The sequence below is a fragment of the Neofelis nebulosa genome, chromosome 6 (assembly GCF_028018385.1).
Source record: "Neofelis nebulosa isolate mNeoNeb1 chromosome 6, mNeoNeb1.pri, whole genome shotgun sequence".
Taxonomy (NCBI): domain Eukaryota; kingdom Metazoa; phylum Chordata; class Mammalia; order Carnivora; family Felidae; genus Neofelis; species Neofelis nebulosa.
In genome coordinates this window covers 118,881,430-118,907,796 of record NC_080787.1, presented here as the reverse complement: position 1 = coordinate 118,907,796, position 26,367 = coordinate 118,881,430, and the positions used below count along the sequence as shown (strand labels likewise).

General features: G+C 35.3%; 1 protein-coding gene across 1 annotated transcript in view; it reads left to right on the top strand.

The window, feature by feature from the left end:
* THEMIS (thymocyte selection associated) overlaps positions 1–26,367 on the top strand; it is a 189,126-nt gene that overhangs the window by 26,061 nt on the left and 136,698 nt on the right. The window contains exon 2 of the mRNA XM_058735203.1: positions 17,508–17,666. Coding sequence (XP_058591186.1) covers positions 17,508–17,666 — 159 coding nt within the window. The remainder of the gene's footprint in view (positions 1–17,507; positions 17,667–26,367) is intronic.

Sequence of the window (26,367 nt, the reverse complement as noted above, 5' to 3'; positions counted from 1 at the left end):
ACATTAGTTTCATTTGAGCTTTGTGTGGCTATTAGCTGCAGTGTTGGACAGCTCAAATTATATGTCCATCGTAGAAAGTTCTGTTGGAGAGTTCTGCTCTGGAGTTTCTGAGGGAGCCCCAAAGGGGAAAGAGGCCCACATCTTCTCCAATATTAATATAACCCACGGCCTCTGCCTCTGCTATCACGACTCTCCTGAGGACTGGCTTCAGTTTTGTGGTTTAAAATTTTCTTCGGGCTGCTTCTACTACTTCGTCTTGTCTGAATGTGTTTCTGTGTTTGAGGCTTTCTCAGTCTGTCACTGATGTGGAAAGTTGCACTGCAGCACATGCATAGTGCACGCATACACACATGCACACACACACAAACACACTTAAATTGAACTATTTTGAGAAGATTGCAGACACACACACTGAGTTAAGTTAAACTCTGTATTTTGAGGTTATTGAGGATTCAGACGCAACTATAGGCAGTAATACAGAGATCCCATGTGTCCTTCACAGTTTCCCTCAATTGTGACATCTTTACCAAATGATTGTACGTGATCACAGCAAGGATATTGATACTGATCTATTCAATATACAGAACATTTCTATCATCTCATCACTCATGTTTCCCCCCTTTTTAAAATATTTATTTTATTTTTTAGAGAGAGTGTGTGCACAAGCCGGGGAGGGGCAGAGAGAGAGGGACGCAGAGGATCTGAAGTGGGCTCTGCGCTGACAGCAGAAAGCCCCCTGTGGGGCTCAAACTCACAAACCGTGAGATCATGACCAGACCCCAAGACAGATGCTTAACCAACTGAGCCACTCGGGCACCCCTCATGTTGCCCTTTTATAAAAGCTACTCCTACTTCCTTCCCACTTTCCCAGTCACGTCCTTAACCCCTTTCAACCATTAATCTGTTAAACATTTTTATAAATTTTTTTTTTTTTTGGTCCACAGATTATTTGGAGGAATGGCATTTAGTTTTCAAGTGTTTGGAGAATTTCCTGTTATCTTTCTGTTACTGATTTTTAATTTAATTCATTGTGGTCAGGGAATACTATGATTCAATTCTTTAAATACGTTGGGATTTGTTTTATGGCACAAGATATCTTGGTATGTGTTCTGGTGGGCACTTGAAAACAGTGTGTATTTGCTGTTGTTAAGTATAGTGTTCCATAAATGTAGATTATTAGATCCTGTGGTTTGATCACATGGTTGTTCTTCTATATCCTTAGCAATAATCTGTCTAGTATGTCTATCAGTTGTTGAGGAATGGATTTGAAGTCTCCAACTGTAATTGTGATTTGTCTATGTCTCCTTTCAGTATATCAGTTTTTGCTTTACATTTGTAACTGTTATTTGTCATATACACATTTAGGATTGCTCTATCTTCCTGTTAGATCCCTTGTATCATTATGTAATGTCTCTCTCTATACCTAGTAATTTTCTTTGCTCTGAGGTTTACCATACCTTTTGTTAAGATAGCTACTTCTGTTTTCCTTTAATAAACGTTTTGCATGATCTATCTTTTTCATTCATTTTCTTCAACCTGCCTGTATTGTTATATTTGAAGTGAATCTCTTGTAGATAGTATATAATCAGATCATGTTTCTAAATCTACTCTGTCAGTGTCTTTTTATTGATATATTTAGACCATTTACATTTTATGTAACTCTGGAATATCAAGGTTCAAGTCTACCATTATATCTTTAGTTTTCTGTTTGGTTTCTGATTTGTGTTTCTCCAGCAGTGAATGGTGTGCCCTGCTTCATTATTGCCCGGTGGGATTATAAATTCAGGCTTCCCCTTTATCCTCTGTTGACACTTGCAGGGGAAAGGATCCTCCTTATTGCTTGCCAGAGTGGAAGAAATGGCTCCTCATTGAGCCTTCACCGACACCACTCTTGATGGGAGGCATGGTAGTGCCTCATTACTACTACTCACATGGCCTTATGGTGGGGAGGTGCCTCATTACATTGGACAGTGGTGAAAGTTGTGATTTTTCACTAGACATCTGACATCAGATGGGGAGGGGATAGGGCACCTCAGTATTCCTGGGTGAGGGTGAAAGTCCAGACTCTTTCTACCTGGTTTCCCTGACAGGGGGTGGGAACTTATTACCAGCTCACAAAGGTGTTAAGTCCCATCTCAACTCTGCCTTTTTTGATACCACCCCAGTAATGGGTGGATGAGTGTCTAATTACACTCATCAACGGTGGGATTCTAAAGTCTCCACTCATCCTTTCCTGCTATAGAACCAAATTCCTTTATGTGGTAAAGTGGTAACGTTAAAAGGTTTTCTTACTAGGCTGTTCCTTTCCTTACTCTTTAGCTAGAGAGAACAGGATTTGTTGGCGGTTTTGTTTTTTTGTACCCATTGGCATTTCTAGGCTGCCAGCTTCTTCACCTTCAAGACTAGGATATATGAAGTTAGGAACATTTATGTCTAATTCATCTTCCCAGAAGCAGAAGTCCCAGCTGAAAGTTTTTAATAAGTCTTCACTGTAGCCTTGAGATTAGTATGCCTGATACTTAATAAATGTTTATTGAATGGTTTAATAAGTAAATATAGTATGGATGTACTATTCATAGAGCCCAGCAGCCCAGTCCCTTTCTCCTAGTATCATGCAATTTTCTTTCATAGTAATTATCATTTTGTAATTATATATTTTTATTATTATTTGATTAACATCTTTTATTTCAATATATTTAAATCTTCATGAAGTTGAGCCCATATGCCATTTGCTCACCATTATATCAGTAGTACTTAACATAGTTCTTTTGTTTGGCACATTGCATGCATTCAGTTAATTTGTTGAATAGATTAAAATATGAAAAAAAAGAATAATTTGATAAGCACACAAAGCGTCATTCAGGGTGCCTTTCGGAATGGCTATAGGGCTGTAACCTTGCCTGGTATAACAGTTACTTCTCAGCCAACTTCCATATGAAAGAAAGCACTTATTTTTTTCACTAGGAGTGTTCCTAGACCATTCCTCCCAACGCTTAATTATGTCAGACACGTATACATAATAGGAATACTTATTTGGCACATGGGGTACATAGATAAGGCAACCTACAGCCAGAGGCTACCAGCCAAAACCACCAGTCATTCCAGAACCACCTCAGGTGGTTACTTCAAGGAATGGGGAGTTCAGTATGTCGGCACCCTTGTAACCTATTTGTGGCATACCAGGTTTCATTGGTACAGGTTGGGAATAAAGTTCATTGCCATTCTCAAGTTTCTGTTTTCTCTTCCATAAACTTCTCTTTCTTAGGGTGATTGACAAAGAAAATTTCTTCTTCTTCTTCTTCTTCTTCTTCTTCTTCTTCTTCTTCTTCATTCAGGGAAAACCCCACCCTCATCCATAAGAGCCCACTTATCTATCATCTTGACCAAGAAAATCACACTAGCTTACAATACTATAACATTATACTAATTTATTTGGTCTTACCATCATATGCAGTAATAATGATGACATCAATGATGGCTAATGTTTATTAAGTGCTAAATAGATACCGGGTGCTGGTCCATATGCTTTTAAAAATTATCTTCTTTGGGACGCCTGGGTGGCTTAGTCAGTTAAGCATCCAACTTCAGCTCAGGTCATGATCTTGCGGTCTGTGAGTTCGAGCGCCGCATCAGGCTCTGGGCTGACAGCTCAGAGCCTGGAGCCTGCTTCAGACTCTGTGTCTCCCTCTCTCTCTGCCCCTCCCCTGCTCATGCTCTGTCTCTCTCTGTGTCAAAAATAAAAAAAGAAAAAATTTAAAAAAAACGTTAAAAATTATCTTCTTTGATCCTCAAAGTAACAATTTAAAGTAATATTAATATTCTCATTTTAAAGTTAAGGAAACTGAGGTACTGTCTCCATTTTACAGATGACGATATTGCTTGAGTCATACATCTATTAAATTCAGATCCTGGATTTGAACCTGACCCTAGAGTGGCACTCTTATCTGTGATTTTTACCTAGTTAAATGCCTAAGAAGGAATGGATAGAGGAATTTTATGCATGCATTGGTGCCTGTGTGTGTGTGGGTTTGATAATTGTATCTCTTCGGCAGAGATAAAGATCAGCCCTGAAATTCCATCCTGCAGTCTCACCTCAACAACAGACCTCCTGGCTTTGGTATTTCAAAGAAAACTATATGTCCCCCACCCCTGCAATGTAAGATTTACAGACACAGTGCAGCTTAATTTAAATCATGAAATATACATACCTTTCCCTCACCTTTTGGATGAGAGTCTGTTAATTGTCCTCCTAACTATATCTATTCTCTCTTTCTTTTGTAGTAATGGTTTCAGCTGTTACCACAGCTACCCAGCTAAAGATGATACAACACAGCTCGCCTGAAGCTTATCTGGGCGGCTTAAGTTTTGGCCAGTGCATTGTGAACGTATTTGATGTGTGAAATTTCTGTTGTATGCCACTAAAACAAAAGAAATGTTTCCTCCTCTTCTCCATCTCTCTTTCTCATCTTTGTCACTAACTGAAATTTGGACATGATCATAGGAGCAGGAGCAGACATCTTAGAACATAACACAAAGTCTCATGTTGAGGAAATGAGAGGTTACAAAAAGCTGGAACCAATACAGATATCATATAAACCCTGACAAGTTACCAGTAAATTGTTACTTAAGAAAGAAATAGATATTTGTTTGTTTGTTAAACAACTGTTGTTTTACGATTTGTTTCAGCAGCTGAATTGAGCTTCTTGGGTTGGGTTCACAACCATTCATTATTTTGTTTCTCAGTGTAGAGAAAGAGTTTTGGCTCAAAGATATCAATTAATATTACAGAGAAATCATTTGGCTAAACACAGCTGCCTTCAAGTCAGTGGTTGACTCAGAGATTTTCCCAGAACAACAACGGTTTATATAACTAAAGGAGCTCTTTGTGTTTTTTTCTGCCCAAAAGAAAGGAACAGTCTTCTGAAAAAAGTAGTCAAATTTTCTTTTCTACAGTACAGTAACCCTCCTCCCCTTTTTTCTTGGCTACGATCAGTTCTATTAAATATCAAAAAACTTTATTAGGCTTAGCCAATGCTAAGTGTCTACTAGTTTACTTGTTTTCTTTCTTTACCATTTGTGTGTGCCTTCAATTTCCAGTTACCTAGAATGTAAACTTCCCAAAGAAAAATAATCTTTTGTTTTTGTTTGGCTGGGTTGGTTGACTTTTTGTATTTTTAGTTTCTGGTATTGTGTTCTGAATTGTGTAGGATCTCGGTAGATGATATTTAGTGATTATAAGATTGAGTACTGGAAATTCTTTAAATATTATACCTGTCAGCTCAATTAGATATGAAACTTTCACTGTTTTCAAAACTTCATAGAATTGTAAGGATGGTGAGCTCTTTAAACTGGGTGATTTAACATGTAGAATGAACTTTAGAATTTTATTGTGTTTTATAATTTCTGAATCTCTTTCGAACATAAAATTAAAAAAACATTTACCATTCTTAAAAATGATATTGAAATTTTATCTGTTGCAGACTTGTTTTAATGGGAAAAGTTTATAAGAAAAATTATTTGATCTGCAAAAATAAATTATATTATTAAGTAACATAACTATATAATGATTTTAATCAGTGTTTATTTAAAAATATTTACAAATAAGCAAAGGGGAAGAATAGAGAGAGAAACAAATCAAGACACAGACTCTTAATTATATAGAACAAACTGATGGTTAGCAGAGTGGAGGAGGGTGGGGGGATGGGTCAAATAGGTTGATGGAAATTAAGGAGTGCACTTGTCAAGATGAGCACCGGGTGATGTATGGAAGTATTGAACTACTACATTGTACTTGTGAAACTAATATAATGCTGTAGGTTAACTAACTGGAATTAAAATAAAAATTTTAAAAATTATTCACTGAATAAAACTATAAACTCTAGACATTTTGCATAGGTGCCTTATAATAAATATTACACATGATAGAAGAACTTGAGTACATTTAATATATTTTGAGGACAATACAAATCTTTAATCTTCTCTTTACGTACCAATTATTTTTTTAAAAATTCTTCAGTAAATCAGAAAAACAGGGAAGGGAAAACAGGCAAACAAAGAAACAGACAAAAACAGAAAAGGAAATCTGCAGTATAAATCCTATACAACACTTTACAAATGTAAGGGTAGTGAGTTTCAACATTTTACATTTCCACCCAAATGTAGACATTGAATATTCTGTTTATCACATTGTCAATGCACTTTTGGGAATCAAGGGTCCCACTCTGTTACAAACAAGTAGACATATTGAAAAGAGAATGCAAACCCTGTGCAACTAAGGTAAGACTGATAGAGTAAAATTTTTCACAAAGATAAAAACATCACTCCCATATAAACATAAAATGAACACATGAAAGATTTTATTAAACTCACTAAATCAGAGAACCAGTGAGATATTAAACCCATGTCAAGCACACACATACATGCATGCAAAAATAAAGTCAGAAATGCTGAAATAAATTTTCCAGTATTCAAACCTGATTATCATCCTTGAATATGCAATGTTTAGGGTTATCTTTTGTACAAGGCATAGGTCAATTGTATGTATAATGGAAAAATCTATTTTTATTTCAATGGTAAATAATCATTTGCATTGCTAAGTATCATTTATATCTCTATCAATTTTCTGTAAGTCAATGTAATCATATTCAAAGCTGCATATCTCTATAGAATCAGACAGTTTCTAAAGAGTCTGCTAGATGATATTCGGCTCTCCACTAAAAAGACAGCTGTTATTTGTTTTTGCTCTTTACAAGTCTTGGACAACTTCTGACAAGCTTCAACAAAATCTTGACACATGGTGTATACTAAAGGGTTAACTCAGCAGACTTAGGATGTTCAAACTCTGCACAATCTAAAGAAAGGATTGGCCTTTGACTGACTCCTTTTGAATATCTTGCCTGATACGAGTGTATACTTTGGAACTTGGGCCACTCTAGATAGCTTATGTTCATGATGTGACTTATGGTAAATGTCAGTTCTTCTATGTCTGGGGTTCTGGGCCATGCTGTATTAGTTTGACCTCTGAGGGGGTTGCTAAACATTGAGTAATTAAGGTCAGTCATATGGGCACTCCACACCTATGTAACTCACCTCTAATGTAATCCCTGGACACCAAGGCTCAAGTGAACCTCCCTGGTTGACAATAATTTATATATGTTGTCATCCACCATTGCTGGTAGAATTACATTGTGTTCATATGACTTCAGTGGGAAAGGACAACTGGAACCTTGTCTCCTGCTGGTCTGTATCATTTCTTCATAATAAGCTATGAGTGTAAGTATAACAGCTCTTCTGAATTCTGTGAGTCCTTCTGGTAAATCATCATACCTGAGGGTGGACATTCAGGCAGCTATTGAAGGAAGCCTTTAAAAGACAGAAGTGAGGAGCTGAGAAATTAAGCTTGTTTTTTCATGTTAATTTAGTGTTTATTAGAATGGTCATTTGTCCCAGACTGTAGTCACAGATTCCTGGAGTTGATCATAGAGGACACTGGGAGGGCTACTTATGGCAGCCTCTGTGCCTCTCCCCTACTAATCTTCGAGATGACTCTCCATTGAGCTCACCTCTCTCCTTCCCAGCTGGCCTCCCAAAAGATACTCTGGGATTCCTCTATTCTCTTTACAAACTAACTTTGGAGTATAAATTCTATGACCTTCCTCTTTAGGGCCTGGCTTTTACTTATCTCAGTAAGAAACAGCTTTTATAAATCAAAAGCTTTGATTTACAAAACTAATTTTTTCCTGGCATGGCACAAAGAACAAATTTTGGGAGTAAAAAATACCATATTGGTTTTTTTCATCTTTGCAAATACAAAACATACTAATTGTTTTGCAAGTGGACAGGCAATTCCTTTATGTCATGAACTGAGTGCCCCCCACCCATCTACAATCTACTATATGATAATATTCCATTATTAGATTCTTACATTCATATAAAAAGATTTTGGCAGTTGTGAAAAAAAAAAACAGTTTCCCCTTCTAATAAAGTCTATTTTTTCAGGATTATTATCTCCCCAAGTATTGACAAATTCTTTGAATCTCAGAACTAAATAATGACTAAAGCTCTCTCCTTGACTGGGAAAATAAACTTCATGCCTTGGCTTTAATGGTGGGAGAAATGCAGAAGAAGAATCCAGTTACTGATGACGTGTTATTTCCTTAAACTTACTACTTAGCCTTAGGACATTTTTACTTTATCTTCTATAAAAATTACTTTGACTCACTGGATGGCAGAGCCAAATATTGCTAGTGTGAAATGGCTGCCTTATTCCTCATTCAAAGATTTTTAGTTTCATGGCAAGAAACCTTTGAGGGGCGCCCAGGTGGCTTAGTTGGTTAAATGTCCACCTAGATTTCGGCTCAGGTCATGATCTCTCAGTTCATGAGTTCTAGCCCCGTGCTGGACTCTGCGCTGAGTTCAGAGCCTGCTTGGGATTCTCTTTCTCTCTGCCCCTCCCCCACTCATGCTCGCCCATGCCCTCTCTCTCTCTCAATAAATAAACTTAAAAAGAAGTAGAAGTAGAAGTAGTAGTAGTAGTAGAAGGAGAAGAAGAAGAAAAAGAAGAAGAAGGAAAAGAAAAAGAAGAAGAAAAAGAAGAAGAAGAAAGCCCTCCTCAGTAGGCACTATTAACCCTCCCTGAGACACTCAAGGGCACACTTTTTGAGAAGCATGATACCATGTTATACAACTCAGAGAATGCCGTTCACATTCATGTAAGTTGCACTATAAATAGTTTTATAATGGGGCAACCTATGCTGTAAGGAGTGGCCCTGAACATATTTCAGTTGTTTGACAGATTGATTTGTTAGAAAGGGTAACTGTGACAGCTACCTTCAAACATTTTAAGGCTGCCATCAAGAAGAATTAAATGGTTGTTTTCTGTATGATTCCAATGGCTAAAAATAGTTCTGTGTATATCCTATAGGAACACATATTGCACTTAATAAAATGTGGAGGTTCTTAACAGTGAGAATTGCTCAAAAGTGGAGTAATTTACTTTGAAATAATTGGAATCAATCACTGAAAGTGTTCAAATATAGTTTGGACAACTGCTTGGTAGATATGCTGTATAGAGACTCAGTCATTGTAGTAATGTAGGTAGGATTAGATGGTATTTAAGCTCCTGTTTGACACTGAAACCTAATGATTCAAGAGATCATTAGAATTAACAGCACTGTGCTTAGAGATGTAAATGAAATTGAAACTCATCCTATGGCTGCCATCCAGCTATATGAAGTTGTGATTGTTATCAAGTTAAGTGTTTTATGCTTCAATTCAGAGAGATGGCCTGGAAAAAAATGGTAGATTCTGGGAGTCTATATTCTTCTGACAGATTTCTTATAACTAAGCCTTTGGGAGTAAATTAGCTCAATATGAGGATTAAAAATGTTTAAAAATATAATAAATAAATAAATAAATAAATAAATAAATAAATAAATAAATATCAGCCAATGGGGCTTAAAACAGGATAAGTCATAGTGCAGGACTGGGCTGGAAATATTTCATACCTGGCATGCCACCTTCAGTTGATGGATGGTCACCTGGAACTTCATGTTGAAGTTGATTATTAGGCCTGGTTGGGATTCAGCTGGACATGTGCCATTGGGATTAGTGCTGGGAGAGGAAAATGGTAGAATATAGTCTAGATATTTGTCATCCCTCTCATGCAGAATACTTGGCACTCTAGTTAGAACTCATGGAATTCATCTCCTAGGGGACTTCACCTGCTCATGGCTTTGGATCTTAGCTGTGTAGGTCCAAAAACTCAAAGAATCCAGGGTCAATTAGGTTCAAGCATTGCCTTGTACAATCAGAGGAGTATAATGTACAAATTAGAATGCCAATGTAATAATTTTCAATTAGAACTATTACTGTCAAGTTGATTAAAATTCCTGTGTTTTTTAGCCAGGGCACTCAGGCTGCTGGTGACATTGAGATAGATGAGTTAATAATACCAGCTAAGACTTAGTGTATTCGTTTAAAACTTTCCTTTTCCCAGTGTGTTCAGATTTCACTCTAACTTTCTAACTTCCTGAGACTATATCCTGGTTCCCTTCACTGACTTTGGTCATACATGTGTACTTAATGGTTTAGAATCAACTGGCTGTGGTGAAGGACCAATTTCTCTTGTTTTCCCAGTCCATTATGGGCTGGTACTTACTACAATAAAATGCAATATAAATGAATTATTATAAAATAAAATTTAAAAAAAAGACATACAAAATACAGGCATACCTTTTATATTTAATTCGGTGAGCACAAAATAGCTTCAAAATTCTTACAAAAGTTTCTAAAACTTTATTCTCAATTTCTCAACCATATTTCATAAGCAGAATACTTAATGAAGTGTTCAATGCTAATGAACTTAAGGAAAATTTATAATACAGTAGAGCTTAATTTTTATGCATTGAATGAACACATTACAGTGCATTGGAGCCCATGTATAATCTATTCAATCAGCATATTTATATTCATTAAATGAGATGAAGAGAACAGGTTTATTATTTTAAATGGCTTAGAAGTCTATAGTACCTTTATTTAGTATTTAGGGTATAAAACATAAGCAATTATATTAAAGTATGTAAAATGTACTTGAAACCAAGGTCTTCCTACAATAATAAACCAATTTCCAGTGCAACATTGTTCATATGAAAAATTATAATACTATTTATGATATTATTTTGAGGGTTAAAACTTGGGTAAAATGTGGGGAATATTTGATCAGTAGTAGTGTCAGAAGATATAGAACCACTGACTTGTTTCATCATCATAGGAAAATGTTTCATAGATGTGTAGGAGAGATGGATATTCATTTCATACATACACATCCCAAATCCTTTTGCTCTGATAATTGTTAACACAAAGAACCACAATGATGACTTAATACCAATTTGCAAACTCATTATAGATTTATTGAACCTATTTAATTGATTCTGCCATGAAACAAACATCAAGTTTTTAGCTAACATAGAAAACTATGAATTTTTGTTCTTTAGCCACTAAAACTTAGTTATTTAAATGTTACACACATCACATAGAGTGGTTAAAAAGTGGGCATTTTCTGGTTTCTGGCCTCACTACTATTTTAATCTGCTATATTGGTTCTCAAACTTCAACCTTTCTAACCTATTGTGGCCTTCATTGCTTTTCTGTGTTAATACTTTTTCTTTCTCTTTTTCTTTCAGCCAAATTTTTAAGTTCTAGTTAGTTAACATATAGTGCAATATTGGTTTCAGGAGTAGCATTTAGTAATTCATCACTTACTTATAACACCCAGTGCTTATCATAACAACTGCCCTCCATAATACCCATCACCCATTTAGCCCATATCCCACCCACCTCCCTCCATCAACCTTCAGTTTATTCTATATCATTAAAAGCCTCTTATGTTTTTTTTTCTCTCTCTTTTTTTTGTTCCCATATGTTAATCTGTTTTGTTTCCTAAATTACACATATGAGTGAAATCATACGGTATTTGTCATTCTCCAGCTGACTTATTTCACTTAGCATAATACACTTTTGCTCCATACACACTGTTGCAAATGGCAAGATTTCATTCTTTTTGATGGCTGGGTAATATTCCATTTTTATGTATACCACATCTTCTTCTTCTTTTTTTTTTTATTCTTTTATTTTTTTTATTATTTTTTTTTAATTTTATTTTTTAATATATGAAATTTACTGTCAAATTGGTTTCCATACAACACCCAGTGCTCATCCCAAAAGGTGCCCTCCTCAATACCCATCACCCACCCTGCCCTCCCTCCCACCCCCCATCAACCCTCAGTTTGTTCTCAGTTTTTAACAGTCTCTTATGCTTTGGCTCTCTCCCACTCTAACCTCTTTTTTTTTTTTTTTTCCTTCCCCTCCCCCATGGGTTCCTGTTAAGTTTCTCAGGATCCACATAAGAGTGAAACCATATGGTATCTGTCTTTCTCTGTATGGCTTATTTCACTTAGCATCACACTCTCCAGTTCCATCCACGTTGCTACAAAAGGCCATATTTCATTTTTTCTCATTGCCATGTAGTATTCCATATACCACATCTTCTTTATCCATTCATCAATCAATGGACACTTGGGCTCCTTCTGTAGTTTGGCTCCCTGTTTATACTTCTAGAGACTCACCAACATTCACTACAGTTTCTAGCATATTCCTGTCATTAACCTTGAACTTCCTGGATAACACTTACATGCCCATCTCACAAGAAGAACCCCATATTTATAGAGATGGGACGTTATACCTTAATTTTTCTTAGTGTGGCCATCATTTTTCTTACTACCTGATGCCAAAGTTTTGCCCTCTTTATGTCGATGTTTTGGCAGTAGGGTAAGAGAGTCTGTATGACCTTTCGAGATCATTTCCTATCAGTGTTCAAATTTGTATACATTTCTGTGGTATATCCAGTATCAGCTGGTAGTATCCAACCCCAATAAAGCTGCAAGCTTGTTGTTTCATGCCTACTTATTTCCACACTGCGTTCCAATATGATGTTCATCTATCTATTTTTAGGCATATTCTTCATATAGTGGGAATAACTTTGTCTCTGCTTTACAGGGGATGGAGATGGTCTTTTTACGGACGACTGGCCATGTAAATGTCTGTTACAGCCATAGGCCACTTCAAGCTTTATGCCTGTGGTACACTATCTAGAGTTTCATTTAGAAAATTGAATTTATTACTACAATGAATGCCTTAACCACCAAGTATGACATTGCTAATAAAATTTTTTTCATACTTACATGTTTCCTTTGTGGGAAAGCTTCTTCTTGGTAATTTGCACTATTCTTAAGCAAAGAAAAAATATTCACACCTGTTTATGAGGAGTGAAAACACATCTTCACTGGCAATCCCAATCTGACAAGGCTCTATATACACTGTCATACAATACCAATCAAACTTTGCAGATGTAATTTTTTAACTCTACACCTGTCTCAGATTGTTTCATGAGCACCACCCTCAGGTTCAGCAATATAAAGATGGTAAACTTAATGGTAAAATAGGAAACTTAATGAGTAAGAGATTCATATTGTAGAATTACCCATCTATGCCTTGTCTGGTTAATCTCACATATGCTTGTACATTTGATATTAAATATGTCAAATGATATGCTGGTTACTCATTCTTTCTACTATATTCACAATAATTTATTGTCATTTGACAGTAAAGCTAAGTTATATATAATTCAATATTCACCAAGGATCTACTAAGTGTCAAAAACTGCGTTACTAGTTGTGTTTAATGTGAGGGTAGGTATAAATATAGTTAAGAATTATCACTTCTCTAGGAACTCATGATAAATTCTAAAACATACATAATATCAGTGGGTAGAAGATAATATCCCAATAGCAGGCTGTGATAATAATCGCATAAGGGCTGTGATAATAATCACATAGGGGCTATAATGGAGATACATGCAAACTGCTTTAGAGCACAGAGGAGAGAATAATTCTCACCTAGGTGTAAGAATCAAGAAAGACTTTGAAGAAGATGATGAATAGGAGCTGCATCTTTAGGTTTTGTTGAATTTTGAAAGGCTGATGAGGTAAAGGGGTGAGTGAGTGACCTGGTAGGGCAGGGGAAGGAATTAGGGAATGGAGAGAATGGGTACCTCTTGAGTAAAGGGGAAATAGCCTCTAAATAATGTAAGTTTCCTTCTCCCTGATTGCCACATGCTTTTAACTTTGTATACGAAATGGAAGAAAATCTATTGAACCAATTGTTTTGGCTGTTCCAATGTGATCATAGCATTGCTTATATGGATTGTCAAGTAAGGGATGAGCTCATAAAAGGATATTAATGTGTCGTTTTTATTGAGCAAAGTAGCATTACAGAGAAGGTGATTTCAAAGGCACATGGCTCTTTCATTACAGCCTTCAGGGGCAATGTTTGATCACTGAAAACAGGCTGCTTTGTTCCAGCTTCCTCTGATGTTTGGCATTATCCTGAATACATATGCTCTGACTTGGAAAGAATCAGTCTATAAAGATTTAATAGATTCGAGATTTGCATATTCAAAATATATGTCATGGTTAAAATGAAATGAAAACTATTTTAATATCTACATCTGTATTATACATAAACACATAGTTCAGGCATATCTCAGCAAATTTTTAAAATGCAATTACATATGTTATATGTGCTCATTCTGAGATTATGAAAGTTGGCTATTTTAAAAATTAACCATTTTACATTTTCACTGAGGAAAAATATATTTTAGGAGACATTATGTTGATGATAATAGAGTACGGGAACCCTTCAAGTTTCAGGGATTTGTGATTTGCCATACGTTCTTGCTACCTTTCATGGACACAACTTTTTAGTGTTTTGTGTCAGCAACCACTTTCTTTATTAAAAATGAATTAACGGCATTCTTGGTTAGAGAAAATTGAAAGTCACAAATATTTAAAGGTAAATATAAAAGATTAGTATTTGCATGAGGCTCTTTTCCTTGTATGACTGAAAGAAGTGACTTTTTTTTTTTTTTCAAAAGGAGAGCTTCTTGGAAAGAGACCTGAAGAGTCAAAACCTTTTTGTGTGGTAACTAATACTCTTAGAATTTTCTCCTCATAGAATTCTCTGGCTTCTAGTCCTGTGAATTGATATATAATCTCGCATAAATTCATCTTTTAATTTTGAATTCCAGTGGAACCTTTGAGAAGGCAGTCTGATATACATTACATCTACAATTAGACACTCATCGCATCAATATTAAGCCTAACGGACTTCAGCTCATGTTCTATTTCATATGACAAAGAAAAATCTTACCATGTCACTTCCTGACTAAAAATCTTTCTTTTTCCCTGTCCCCATTTACAATGTCCTCCAGCTCAGTGTCACTGAATGCTTTTGTATGGCATGTCCTTCCCTTTCTGGTTAATTTGGAACAGTCTCAGATCAGAACTTTTTTTAGTTATACATTTGTGGCCTAGATCACAGCGTCCCAAACATTAATGTATTTATGTGTCATCTGGAGATCTTGTTAAAGATGCAGATTCTGATTCAGCAGTTCTGGGGTCAGGCCAAGAATCTAACAAGCTCCCAGGTGATACAGTAGACCGCACTTTGGATAGCAAGCCCCTAGATACATATGACCTCTCATCAAATTGATATCAGATCCTGGACCCAGATAACTGAAAATTAAGATTCTCTGACTTTGAGGTTGCATTAGACTTTGACTTCTTTGTTTATTGGTAATGTCATAAAGATGCTGCATGATGTGGACTTCCTTTTCTTTTCTAGTCTTCTTTCTTACCCTTCCTTACTTTAGATTTGAGACATTAACAAACTACTTACAATTTCCAGAATGTATCAAACTCTTTCACATCTCAGTGCCTTTTCAAATACTGTCTCTCCAACATCTTCTGTTGTTTCCTTTAAAGCTCAGCTTAGCTGTTGTCTCCTCCAGGAATCCTTCCCTAATCGCTTTACCTTGTAATTGCTTAATTAAATGCTTCCAATATTCTCCCACAATATGCTGTATTTTCTATGTTATAACTTTCTGATAATATGTTGTAGTGTGTGCTTACTTGTCTGTTTGCTTCAAGGCAGTGCTTTTTGGGAGGAAGAGGTTATGCATTTTATCTCTGGTACCTACCACTAATCACAATGCCTGACACGTAGTAGGTTTTCATTAAAGTTTACTGAGTGAATGAGGAAGAGTGGTGGATGTGTTGTAGTTATGCAATAATATAATGCAACATTTTCTTTCATGAGGTTTGAATGGAGCGTAATACAAACTAAAGTCATAAAAAGGTAAGTACAGAATGAGATAATACTGAAGATATAAAATGTTAGTATATGATTAAGTGCCAAATGAGGATCATAAAAAATAGCTGTTCTGAGTTCACTGGAGGAAAATGTCACTATATATTTGGTATTATTTTTTTAAAATATTCCAATTGTTCCGCAAAAGATTTGAGACAGCTAACAAACTATGTTTGGGAGTGAATGAACGTTGTGAACACATACATAGTAAGGGAATAGTATGAGAAAAAAGGGGAGTTATGAAAGTACATACTCAGGACTTGAGGAGCAGATATACTAGCATATTTGCAAAAATGGTCCTCATTAAATACTGAACAGTAAGGATGGCGTGCTGGACTTGCATTTCCACTTTCTACCTTGGAGGCTGACTTCTGTGGTGGCATCAGCAGCTTCCTTGTCCTCTGGCTTCTGGCTGACTTTGGCCAAAGAAGGGTACCCTGGCAGAGGATCAGACGGAGGGAGAAGAGTGAGGTCAGGATATTTACTTTCTTGCGTTGCCCAGAACTGTCTGTGCCTCTGTGTAAATTGCCCCTTTGTTAAAATCTCCTTAAATTATTCTAATTCGCGTGTGCCCCCCTCCTCCCTGTTGACATTCTGTTACAGTGGCAGAGTTGTTTAATGCTAGATTGGAAGCCACTCTTAATAACTTTTAGGATAACCAATGATGCTACAAAAATGTTTTCGGTGCCTGCTATATATCAGTAAGATTCTATGAGGAGGGGATTCAATAAAGAAGAATTCAGAAAGCCAACCAACCTGAAATCTTGTACTCATATTGTTCACATTTTAGTATGGTAAAGAGGATATAAATCATATTGGAGGTAGGGAAAATTTGGTATGTTTAAATCCCCACAGTTCTGTAATTTTTTTTACATCAGCCTTTCATTTACTGTTCAGGTGTAAAGTAATAATACCTCAGAGATGTAGTTTTCGAGTTGTTTCCCTTTTTACTTGGGGTAGATTATCCAGACATTTTTGCCTCTTCTCTTTCCTGTTGTTCATGTTCTGGTTATTTCACTGCTCGCTTTCCTTCCATCAGGAGATAAAAGGAAAATAAATGGATGGAAAGCTTAACTTTAGTATCTATGATAAAAGGTTTATTAGGAAAGAGACTGAAATTCTGAACTACAGTGAAGCTTTTCAGTTTATCTGGGCTGGTCTGCCCCCTATTGCCATTAAGATATCAAGAGATGTTTCCAGCTTGTCAAAAATCAAGAGATTAGATGGACAAAAAATCTTATATTCACAAGGATGAAGAGAAACAGGTTTAATAAGTAGATAGGATGCTCTTAATATAAGGCCCTGTTGTGCAGACCTTCTATCTTTGGATCTTGGATTGTAATACAACCTTGTTTGTAATACATACTTAGATCATTGTTGACTCACAGGAGCTTAATTCTGTGACCCAGCAAAAATAGATCATAAATCCCAGCGAGGGAAGACATGTTTGTAGTTTGACCTTGGAATGATGAGCTAAAGGTGCTGAGGAAACCATAAATCTAATTTACAATAATAACAAAAATAAGGTTGTTTATACTTTGCCCAGTGCATGAAGTGAAAATCTAATATTTTTCTTGGTACATGCTGTACATTTTGCCAAGCTTGATTAAATTCCTATTTAGTAAGTAGGTAGCTAGGAGAGGAACTGAATAAAAACACTTTAGATGAGGCTTTAGACTCTTGCTTTGTTCTTCCTTATTTCTTTTTTTTTTAAAGCTGTTTCAACTCTTCCTTTTTTTTAGGTTCCATTTATGAAATGTTTGGAAATGAATGCTGTTTATCAACAGGAGAAGTAATTAAAATTATTGGTCTCAAAATTAAGAAGATCATAGCTGAAATTTGTGAGCACATCGAGGGTTGTGAACGTCCACAACCATTTGAGCTGCCTATGAATTTTCCAGGTACAGTAAATTGCAATGATTTCATATTTGTAAAACTATTGTTAATAGATATATACATCTATACAGTTGAAAACAATACAAAGTGGTAGCTTTTTTTTTCACTCTAGGGAAGTGGGTGAAAAAATTAGAATTTTTTTTTTCCATACAGTGTTATATGAGTTTCAGATGTACAATATAGTGACTCAGCAGTTCCATACATTACTCAGGGCTCATCTTGATAAGTGTGCTCTTAATCGCCTTCTGTTTAATCCAGTCTCCCACCCACCTCCCCTATGGTAATCATTGGTTTTTCTCTGTAGTAAGAGTCTTTTTTTTTTTTTTTAATTTGTGTCTTTTTTCTTTGTTTCATTTGTTTTGTTTTTGAAATTCCACGTATGAGTGAAGTCATGGTATTTGTCTTTCTTTGACTTATTTCACTTAGCATTATACTCTCTAGATCCATCCATGTTGTTGCAAATGGTAAGATTCCATCCTTTATTAGGGCTGAAAATATTCAGCCATAATATTATTCCATTATTCCAATATTCATAATAATGAATAATATTCTGTTATATATGTAACTTACTCTAGATATATTTTATATTCCCAAAATATCTTGGTCACCAATAACATGTACCTTATTGGATAGTCACTGATGATTTTCTTAAATTTTTTTTTTCATTATTTTAGAGAAAGAGAGAGGAAGGGGCGAGGGAGAGAGAGAGAGAGAATCTTAAGCAGGCTCCATGCTTAGCATGGAGCTCGACTTGGGGCTCAGTCCTACATCCCTGGTATCATGATCTGAGCTGAAATCAAGAGTTGGACGCTCAACCAGCTAAGCCACCCAGGTGCTCCTGTTGATGATTTTCTTATTTGCCTTATTCTCTAGACCAGGGGTTGGCAAAAGTTTTTTTTTTTTTTTATAAGAAAACAGATAGTAAATATTTTAGACTTTGCCACCAGATGGTCTCCCTCACAACTATTGCACTCTGATCCTGTAACATGAAAGAAGCTATAGGTGGTACATAAACCAATGGACATGCTGTGGTTCAATAAAAAATAAATTTTAAAAACAGATGTCCAGCAGAGTTTGGCCTGTGAACTGTAGTTTGCTGAACTCTCCTCTAGACTAAAACTTCTGGACAGATAAAATATCACATATATGACTTTGTATATCTAGTACCAAGCACATTTCCAGTAGTTGTTTATTGAATGCATGAATGAATGAATAAATGATGAGCTGAGGAGAGAAATCTAATAAACATTTACAATATGATGTGATTCATGGTGTGATTGAAATATGCCTGGATTCCATGAGAGTCTTGATAAGGAACATCTAGCTCCTGTTGGCCATGTTTCAACATGGATTTTGAAGTCATTATATCTGAATTCTAGTACTGCCACTTGTTAGCTGTATAACCTTGCCAAGTTATTTACCCTCCTCTCATGAAAAATGGGAATAATAATTCTATCTCCTAGTGTTTGAGGGAAGATTAAATTTTGAAATATATTTGAAGTGCTTAGAATGATACTTGTCATATAGCAAGGGCTATAAAAATGTGTCAGCTTTTATTACCATTATTATTACTATCATCAGTGGAGTGAAGTTTTTCAGAGCATTTGAAAGAATATTATACTTGGGCTCTGATTTGAAAACTGAAAATAATCAGTCATATGAGGAGAAGATTCTTCCACGTTCTCCAGTATCTTCTTCCTTTCAACTGAAATCTTACCCATCGTTCAGTTCTATTTACTCCTTCCTACCCCCATCCTTTATAACAATGGTCCTCTAACTTGGCTGCACATTGCAATCACCTAGGGAGATTTAAAATATTCTGATGCTTAGGCTACTTCCCTGAGATATTCTGATAGTCTGTAGTGAAGTCTGGTTACCAGAGTTTCCTAAAGCTACCAGGGTGATAATAATGAGCAGTTAAGCTTGCCAACCATTGCTTTATAAGAAGTTTTTCCTAAGTATTCTAATTGGACGTAATAATTTCCTTTTTGAATCACTTTACTCTTTTATGCCTTAATCATTGCATTTATCACATTTTGAATGTAATTGAAATTATTTGTGTGCTTGTCTTATGAGAACCAACTGCTTCGTAGATTACAACATTGCTGACAACAGAATCTGAATCTCTTTATTGGTATAATCCCCACAGTGTTTAGGAGAAGATGTATATAATAAATATTTAGTAAGTTATAATGACTTTCTAGTAGAAAGATTGTTTCTTATTAGAGTAGTGAAAACACCTAATTTTTGGGAATATATATATATTTTATATATTATTATTTATTATATTTAAATGTAATATTTATGATAGGTAATTAGTTTACATGATTATAGAGATTGGCAAATCCAATATCTACAGAGCTGATTTCCCACAAAATCACTTACCTTTTGATTAAGAGTTTAATTTGGGGAGTTGCTATTTAGAATATCTTTTTGAGTTTTCAATTTATATGATAGGCTTGCATCAACTGAGCAACAATTAAAAATATTTACCTACAGGGGCGCAGGGGTAGCTCAGTCAGTTAAGCATCAGACTTCAGTTCAGGTCATGATCTCATGGTTCATGGGTTCAAGCCCCACATTGTGCCCATGTACTAACAGCTCGGAGCCTGCAACCTGCTTCAAATTCTGTTTCTCCCTCTCTTTTGCCCCTCCCCCACTCACTCTCTGTCTGTCTGTCTCTCTCAAAAATAAATGTTAAAATTCTTTTTTAAGTTTCTAAAAAATATTTATTTAAAAAACTAGCTTTAATGTAACAATCAGGGCTAAAATGGAAAGGTAAAGTGATTGGTGATGATATACTTTCTTTTAAAGAGTACTCCTAGCTGATGATGAAAGGGATCACAGATATAGGAGTATTTTTGGTACATCAGCTCTAGGGAGAAAGAGAAATTAAGGCCACTAATATTTTTTAAATTAATTTCAATAGAAACATCTCTTTGTTTGTACTCTATTTAAAACTCAATTTAAACTCTCAGAAATTAAACTCAGAAAGTATTTTAATATATATTTTAAACATCCTTTCTTATTTGGCAATTTCCTAAATTTCCTTTTGTTATTGATTTCTAATTGCATTCTATTGTGGTCAGAAGACATACTTTCTGTGGTTTCAATCCTCTTAAATTTTTTGAGGCTTGTTTTATGGCTTAACACATGGCCTACCCTGGAGAAGGTTACATGTGCACTTGAGAAGAAGGAGTATTTTGCTGTTCAGTGGAGTGCTCTACAGATGACTGTTGGTTTGTAGTGCTGTTCAAGTCTTCTATTTCCTTAAGAATCTTCTGCCTAGATGTTTCTATTATTGAAAGTTCCAACTACTCTTGAAGTTTTCAACTATTACTGTCAACTTTTGCTTCATGTATTCTTGGGCTATGATGTTAGGTATATATGTGCTTATAATTGTTATTCTTCTTGATGAAATGACACTTTTATTATTATATAGTATTCTTCTTTGTCTCTAGTAAAATTTTTGTTCCAAAGTTTGTTTTTATCTGATTTTAATGTGGTTACGACAGTTCTCTTTTGGTTACTATTTACACGATCTATATTATATTCTTTAACTTTCAGACCATTTGTGTCTCTGAATTTAAAGTATGTTTCTTATGGGCAGCAGTTAGATGATGTTTTTAATCTGTTCTGCCAATCTCTGCCTTTTAATTGGAATGTTAAATCCATTTATACTTAATGTAATTACTGATAAAGTAGGACTTACGTCTACCATTTTGCTATTTGTTTTCCATATGTCTGAGGCTTTTTGTGTTTTTTGTTAAATAGATGTTTTCTAATGTACCTTTTTAAAAAGATTTTAGTTTTTTAAGTCACTTAATGACTTAACTTTAACTTAACTTTAACTCTACACTTAATGTGGGGCTTGAACCCACAACCCTGAGATCAAGAATCACACTCTCTAGCAACTAAGCCAAACAGGCACCCCTCTAGTGCACCATTTTATATCCCCCACCCCTTTTTTTTAAATTAAAACTCTATTTTATACAGGAGTTTTAGGTTCATAGCAAAACTGAGCAGAAGGTACAGAGATTTTTCATATGATAGCTGCCTCCAAATAGGCGTGGCTTCCCCAATATCAAAATACCATAAAATATTTTTGTGGTTTATAGCTCATTTCTTTTTAATGCTGAATATTTCATTGTCTAGATGTGCCACAATTTATTTAGCTATTTACCTGCTGAAGAACAACTTGGTTATTTTTAGTTTTGGCAATTATAAATAAGGCTGCTATAACATTCATGCGGAGGTGATTGCATGGATAAGTTTTCAGCTTGTTTGGTTAAGTACCTAGAAACATAATTGCTGGACCATATGGTAAGAATATATTTAGTTTAAAAAAAACCCTGCCAACTGTCTTCTGAAATGGCTATACCATCTTGCATTTCCACCAGCAGTGAACGGGAGTTTCTGGTGTTGCACATCCTCATCAGTATTTTGTGTGGTCAATGTTTTGAATTTTGGCTATTCTGGTGTGTGTGTGTGTGTGTGTGTGTGTATACCTTTGATATCTCATCATTGTTTTAATTCTCAATTCCTTAATGACATATGATGTGGAGCATCTTTTCACATGCTTATTTGCCATCTGTATATATTCTTGTGTGAAATGTCTGTTCAGAGTTTTGCCCACTTTTTAAATCAGGTTTTTTGTTTCCTTATTGTTGAGTTTTAAGAGTTTTTGGATACAAGTCCTTTTTCAGATATTTTCTTCCATTTTGTGGCTTGTCTTCTCATTCTTTAGGCAGCATCAATTACAGAGAAGAACTGTTTTTTTTTAAAAAACAGGAGCCTGGCTTGCTAGTTATTTCTTTGCTACATTGTCTTTGGTGTCATAACTAAAAAGTCATCATCAAATTCAAGGTCACCTAGATTTTCTCAAAGTTTTGTTTTTTTAAAAAATTTTTCAAAGTTCATTTATTTTGAGAGAGAGAGAGAGGTACAGAGAGAGAGAGAGCAGGGGAAGGGCAGAGAGACAGTGAGAGGGAGAGAATCCCAAGCAGGTTCCACACTGTCAGTACAGAGCCTGATGCTGGGCTCATACCCATGAACCATGAGATCATGACCTGAGCTGATATCAAGAGTCAAATGCTTAACCAATTGATCCACCCAGGTGCCCTGATTTCCTCAAAGTTTTATAGATTTGCATTTTACGTTTAGGTTTATGATCCATGTTGAATTTTTTTGTGTGTGAACAGTGTAAGATCTGTGTCCAGATTTTTTTTTCATTTGGATGTCCAGTTGTTCCAGCACCATTTAATGAAACACATGTCTTTACTGCATTGTACTGCTTTTACTCCTTTGTCAAGCATTGTTTGAGTGTATTTATTTTATTTTACTTATTTAATTTAATTTTATATTTATTGTTTAATGTTTATTTATTTTTGAGAGAGAGAGAGAGAGAGAGAATGAGCAGGGGAGGGGCAGGGAGAAATAGGGAGACAGAGAATATCAAGCAGGCTCTGTGTTGACAGTACAGACACAGGGCTCAAACTCACAAACTGTGAGATCATGACCTGAACTGGAGTCAATAGACAGATGCTTAACCAACTGAGCCACCCTGAGGCCCCTAACTGTTTTTATTTTAAAATCCACTTGTTCATTACTAGTATATAAGAAAGTGATTGGTTTGTGCATATTAACTTGTTATCCTACAATCTTGCTACACTCAGTTATTAATTTGGTCTATTCTTTCAGATTTTATATATAGACAATCATATTATCTGTGAACATAGTTTTTTTTGTTCTTCCCAATCAATAGACCTTTTATATCCTTCCCTTGTCTTATTGCATTAGCTAGGACTTCTGGTACAATGTTGAAAAGGAGTGGAGAGAAGGGACATCCTAGCCTTGTTCCTGATCTTAGTGGGAAAGCTAGTTTCTTAAGTATTATGTTATCAGTAGGTTTGGGCTTTTTTTGATTTTCTTTATTGAGTTGAGGGAGTTTTGCTCCATTTCTAATTTACTTAGAGTTTTTCTTGTTGTTGTTGTTTTTTCTTTTTACATTGAATGGATGTTGGCTTTTGTCACTTTCTTTTGGCATCTATTGATATGATCATATGATATTCTTCTTAGCCTAATAATGTCATGGATTACATTAATTGTCTCTCAGCTGTTGAACCATCTTTGCATAAAAGGATAAATCCCACTTGATTGTGGTGTATAATTCTTTTTATAAATTGTTGGGTTTGATTTTCTAATATTTTGTTGATGATTTTGCATCTATATTTATGAGCAATATTGATATGAAGTTTTTTTCTTATATCTTCTCCCGGTTTTGATACTAGAGTAGTGCTGGTTTCTAAGAATGAAGTAGGGAGTATTCCCTTTACTTCTGTCTTCTAAAGATGTTGTAAAGAATTGTTATGACTTCTTTCTTTAAATGTTTGGTAGAATTCACCATTGAACCTGTTTAGTCCTGGTGCTTTCTGTTTGGGGAGGTTATTAATTATTGATTCACTTTCACTTAATAGACATAGGCCATTTAAATTGTCTGTTTCTTCTTGTGTGAATTTTGGTAGATTGTGTCTTTCAAGGAATTGGTCCATTTCATGTAGGTTATCAAATTTGGGGCATGGAGTTGTTGATCATAATATTATTTTATTATCCTTTTAATGTCCATGATGTCTCCTCTTTTATTTCTGACTTTAGTAATTTGTATCTTTTCTTTCTTTCTTTTTTTAACCTGGCTAGAGACTTCTCTATTTTATTGACATTTCCAAAGAAAAAGCTTGTATTTTTGTTGATTTTTTTCCTATTGATTTCTTCTTTTCCATCTTAATTGATTTTTCCTATAACTTTTATTATTTCTTTTCTCCTGCTTAATTGAGTTTAATTTGTTTTTCTTTCTTCCAGTTTTCTAAGGTGGAAGCTTAGAGACTGATTTTTAGATCTTTCCTCTTTTCTAGTATATTCATTTAATTCAGTCTCCTTCTAAGCAGTACTTTCACTTCATGTCACAGTTGATAAGTTGTTATTTTCATTTTTATTTAGTTAAAAATATTTTAAAATTTCTCTTGAGAATTGTTTTCTTTGACCCCAAGTGTTATTTTTAAAAAAAAATTTTTTTAACGTTTATTTATTTTTGAGACAGAGAGAGACAGAGCATGAACAGGGGAGGGGCAGAGAGCGAGGGAGACACAGAATCTGAAACGGCTCCAGGCTCTGAGCTGTCAGCACAGAGCCCGACGTGGGGCTCGAACTCACAGACCGTGAGATCATGACCTGAGCCGAAGTTGGATGCTTAACCGACTGAGCCACCCAGGTGCCCCCCGCCAAGTGTTATTTATTACAGGGGTGGGCATAGTTATCTTTCTGTTATTGATTCTATTTTAATCCACTCTGGTTTCAGAGCATCTATTGTATGATTCTATTTTTAGAAATTTGTCAAGATGTTTTATTGCCCAGAATGTGGTCTATATTTGTGAATGTTTCATGTGAGATGGAAAGGAATGTGCAATTTGCTGTTGGATAAGTGTCTATAGATGTCAGTTATATCCACTGATTGATGGTGCTGTTGAGCTCAACTATGTCCTTACTTTTTTCTACCTGTTGGATTTATCCATTTCTAATATAAGGGTGTTAAAGTTGCCAACTATGAATTAGATTAATCTATTTTTGCATGTAGTTCTCCTAGTTTTTGCTTCACATATTTTGACACTTTTTTGCACAGGCATATACACATTAAGGATTGTTATGGCTTCTTGGAGTAGTGACTTTTTATCATTATATAATGCCCCTCTTTATTCCTGATAACTTTTCTTGCTCTGAAGTCTGCTCTGTCTGAAATTAATATAGGTACTCCAGCTTTCTTTGGATTAGTGTTACCATGGTATATCTTTGTCTCTTTACTTTAATCTATATGTCTTTATATTTAAAATGGATTTCTTTTTTTTTTAATTTTTTTTTAATGTTTATTCATTTTTTGAGAGAGAGAGAGAGACAGAGCACGAGTTGGGGAAGAGCAGAGAGAGGGAGACACAGAATCTGAAGCAGGCTCCAGGCTCTGAGTTGTCAGCACAGAGTGCAATGCGGGGCTTGAACTCATGAACCATGAGATCATGACCTGGCCGAAATCAGACGCTCAACCGACTGAGCCACCCAGGTGCCCCTAAAATGGATTTCATATAGAAAATATATAGTTGGGTCTTGTCATTTGATTGACTCTGATAATCTCTGTCTCTTAGTTGATGTATTTAGACCATTGACATTAAAAATGATTATTGCTATCCAGGTGACCCTTGAACAATGTAGAGGTTAGGAGCAAAATTCCCCCACACAGCTGAAAATCTGCATATAACTTTTGGCTCCCCCAGAACTTAACTACTAATAGCCTACAGTTGGCTGGAACCCTTACCAAGAACATAGTTTATTAACACATATTTTGTAGGTTATATGTATTATATACTGTATTGTTACAATAAAGTAAGCTAGACAAAATAAATTGCTATTAAGAAAATCACAAGGAAAATAATGTATATTTTAGTACTGTACTTAAAAAAAAATCTGTGTATAAATGGACCTGCACATTTCAAACCCATGTTGTTCAAGGGTCAACTATAGTTGCATTAATGTCTGCAGTATTTGTTACTGTTTTCTTTTTGTTGCCTTTGTTCTTTTTTCCTATTTTTGTCTTCCATACATTCTCTGCTTTTTGTGGTTTAATTGAGCATTTTGCATGATTCCATTTTCTCTCCTTTCTTA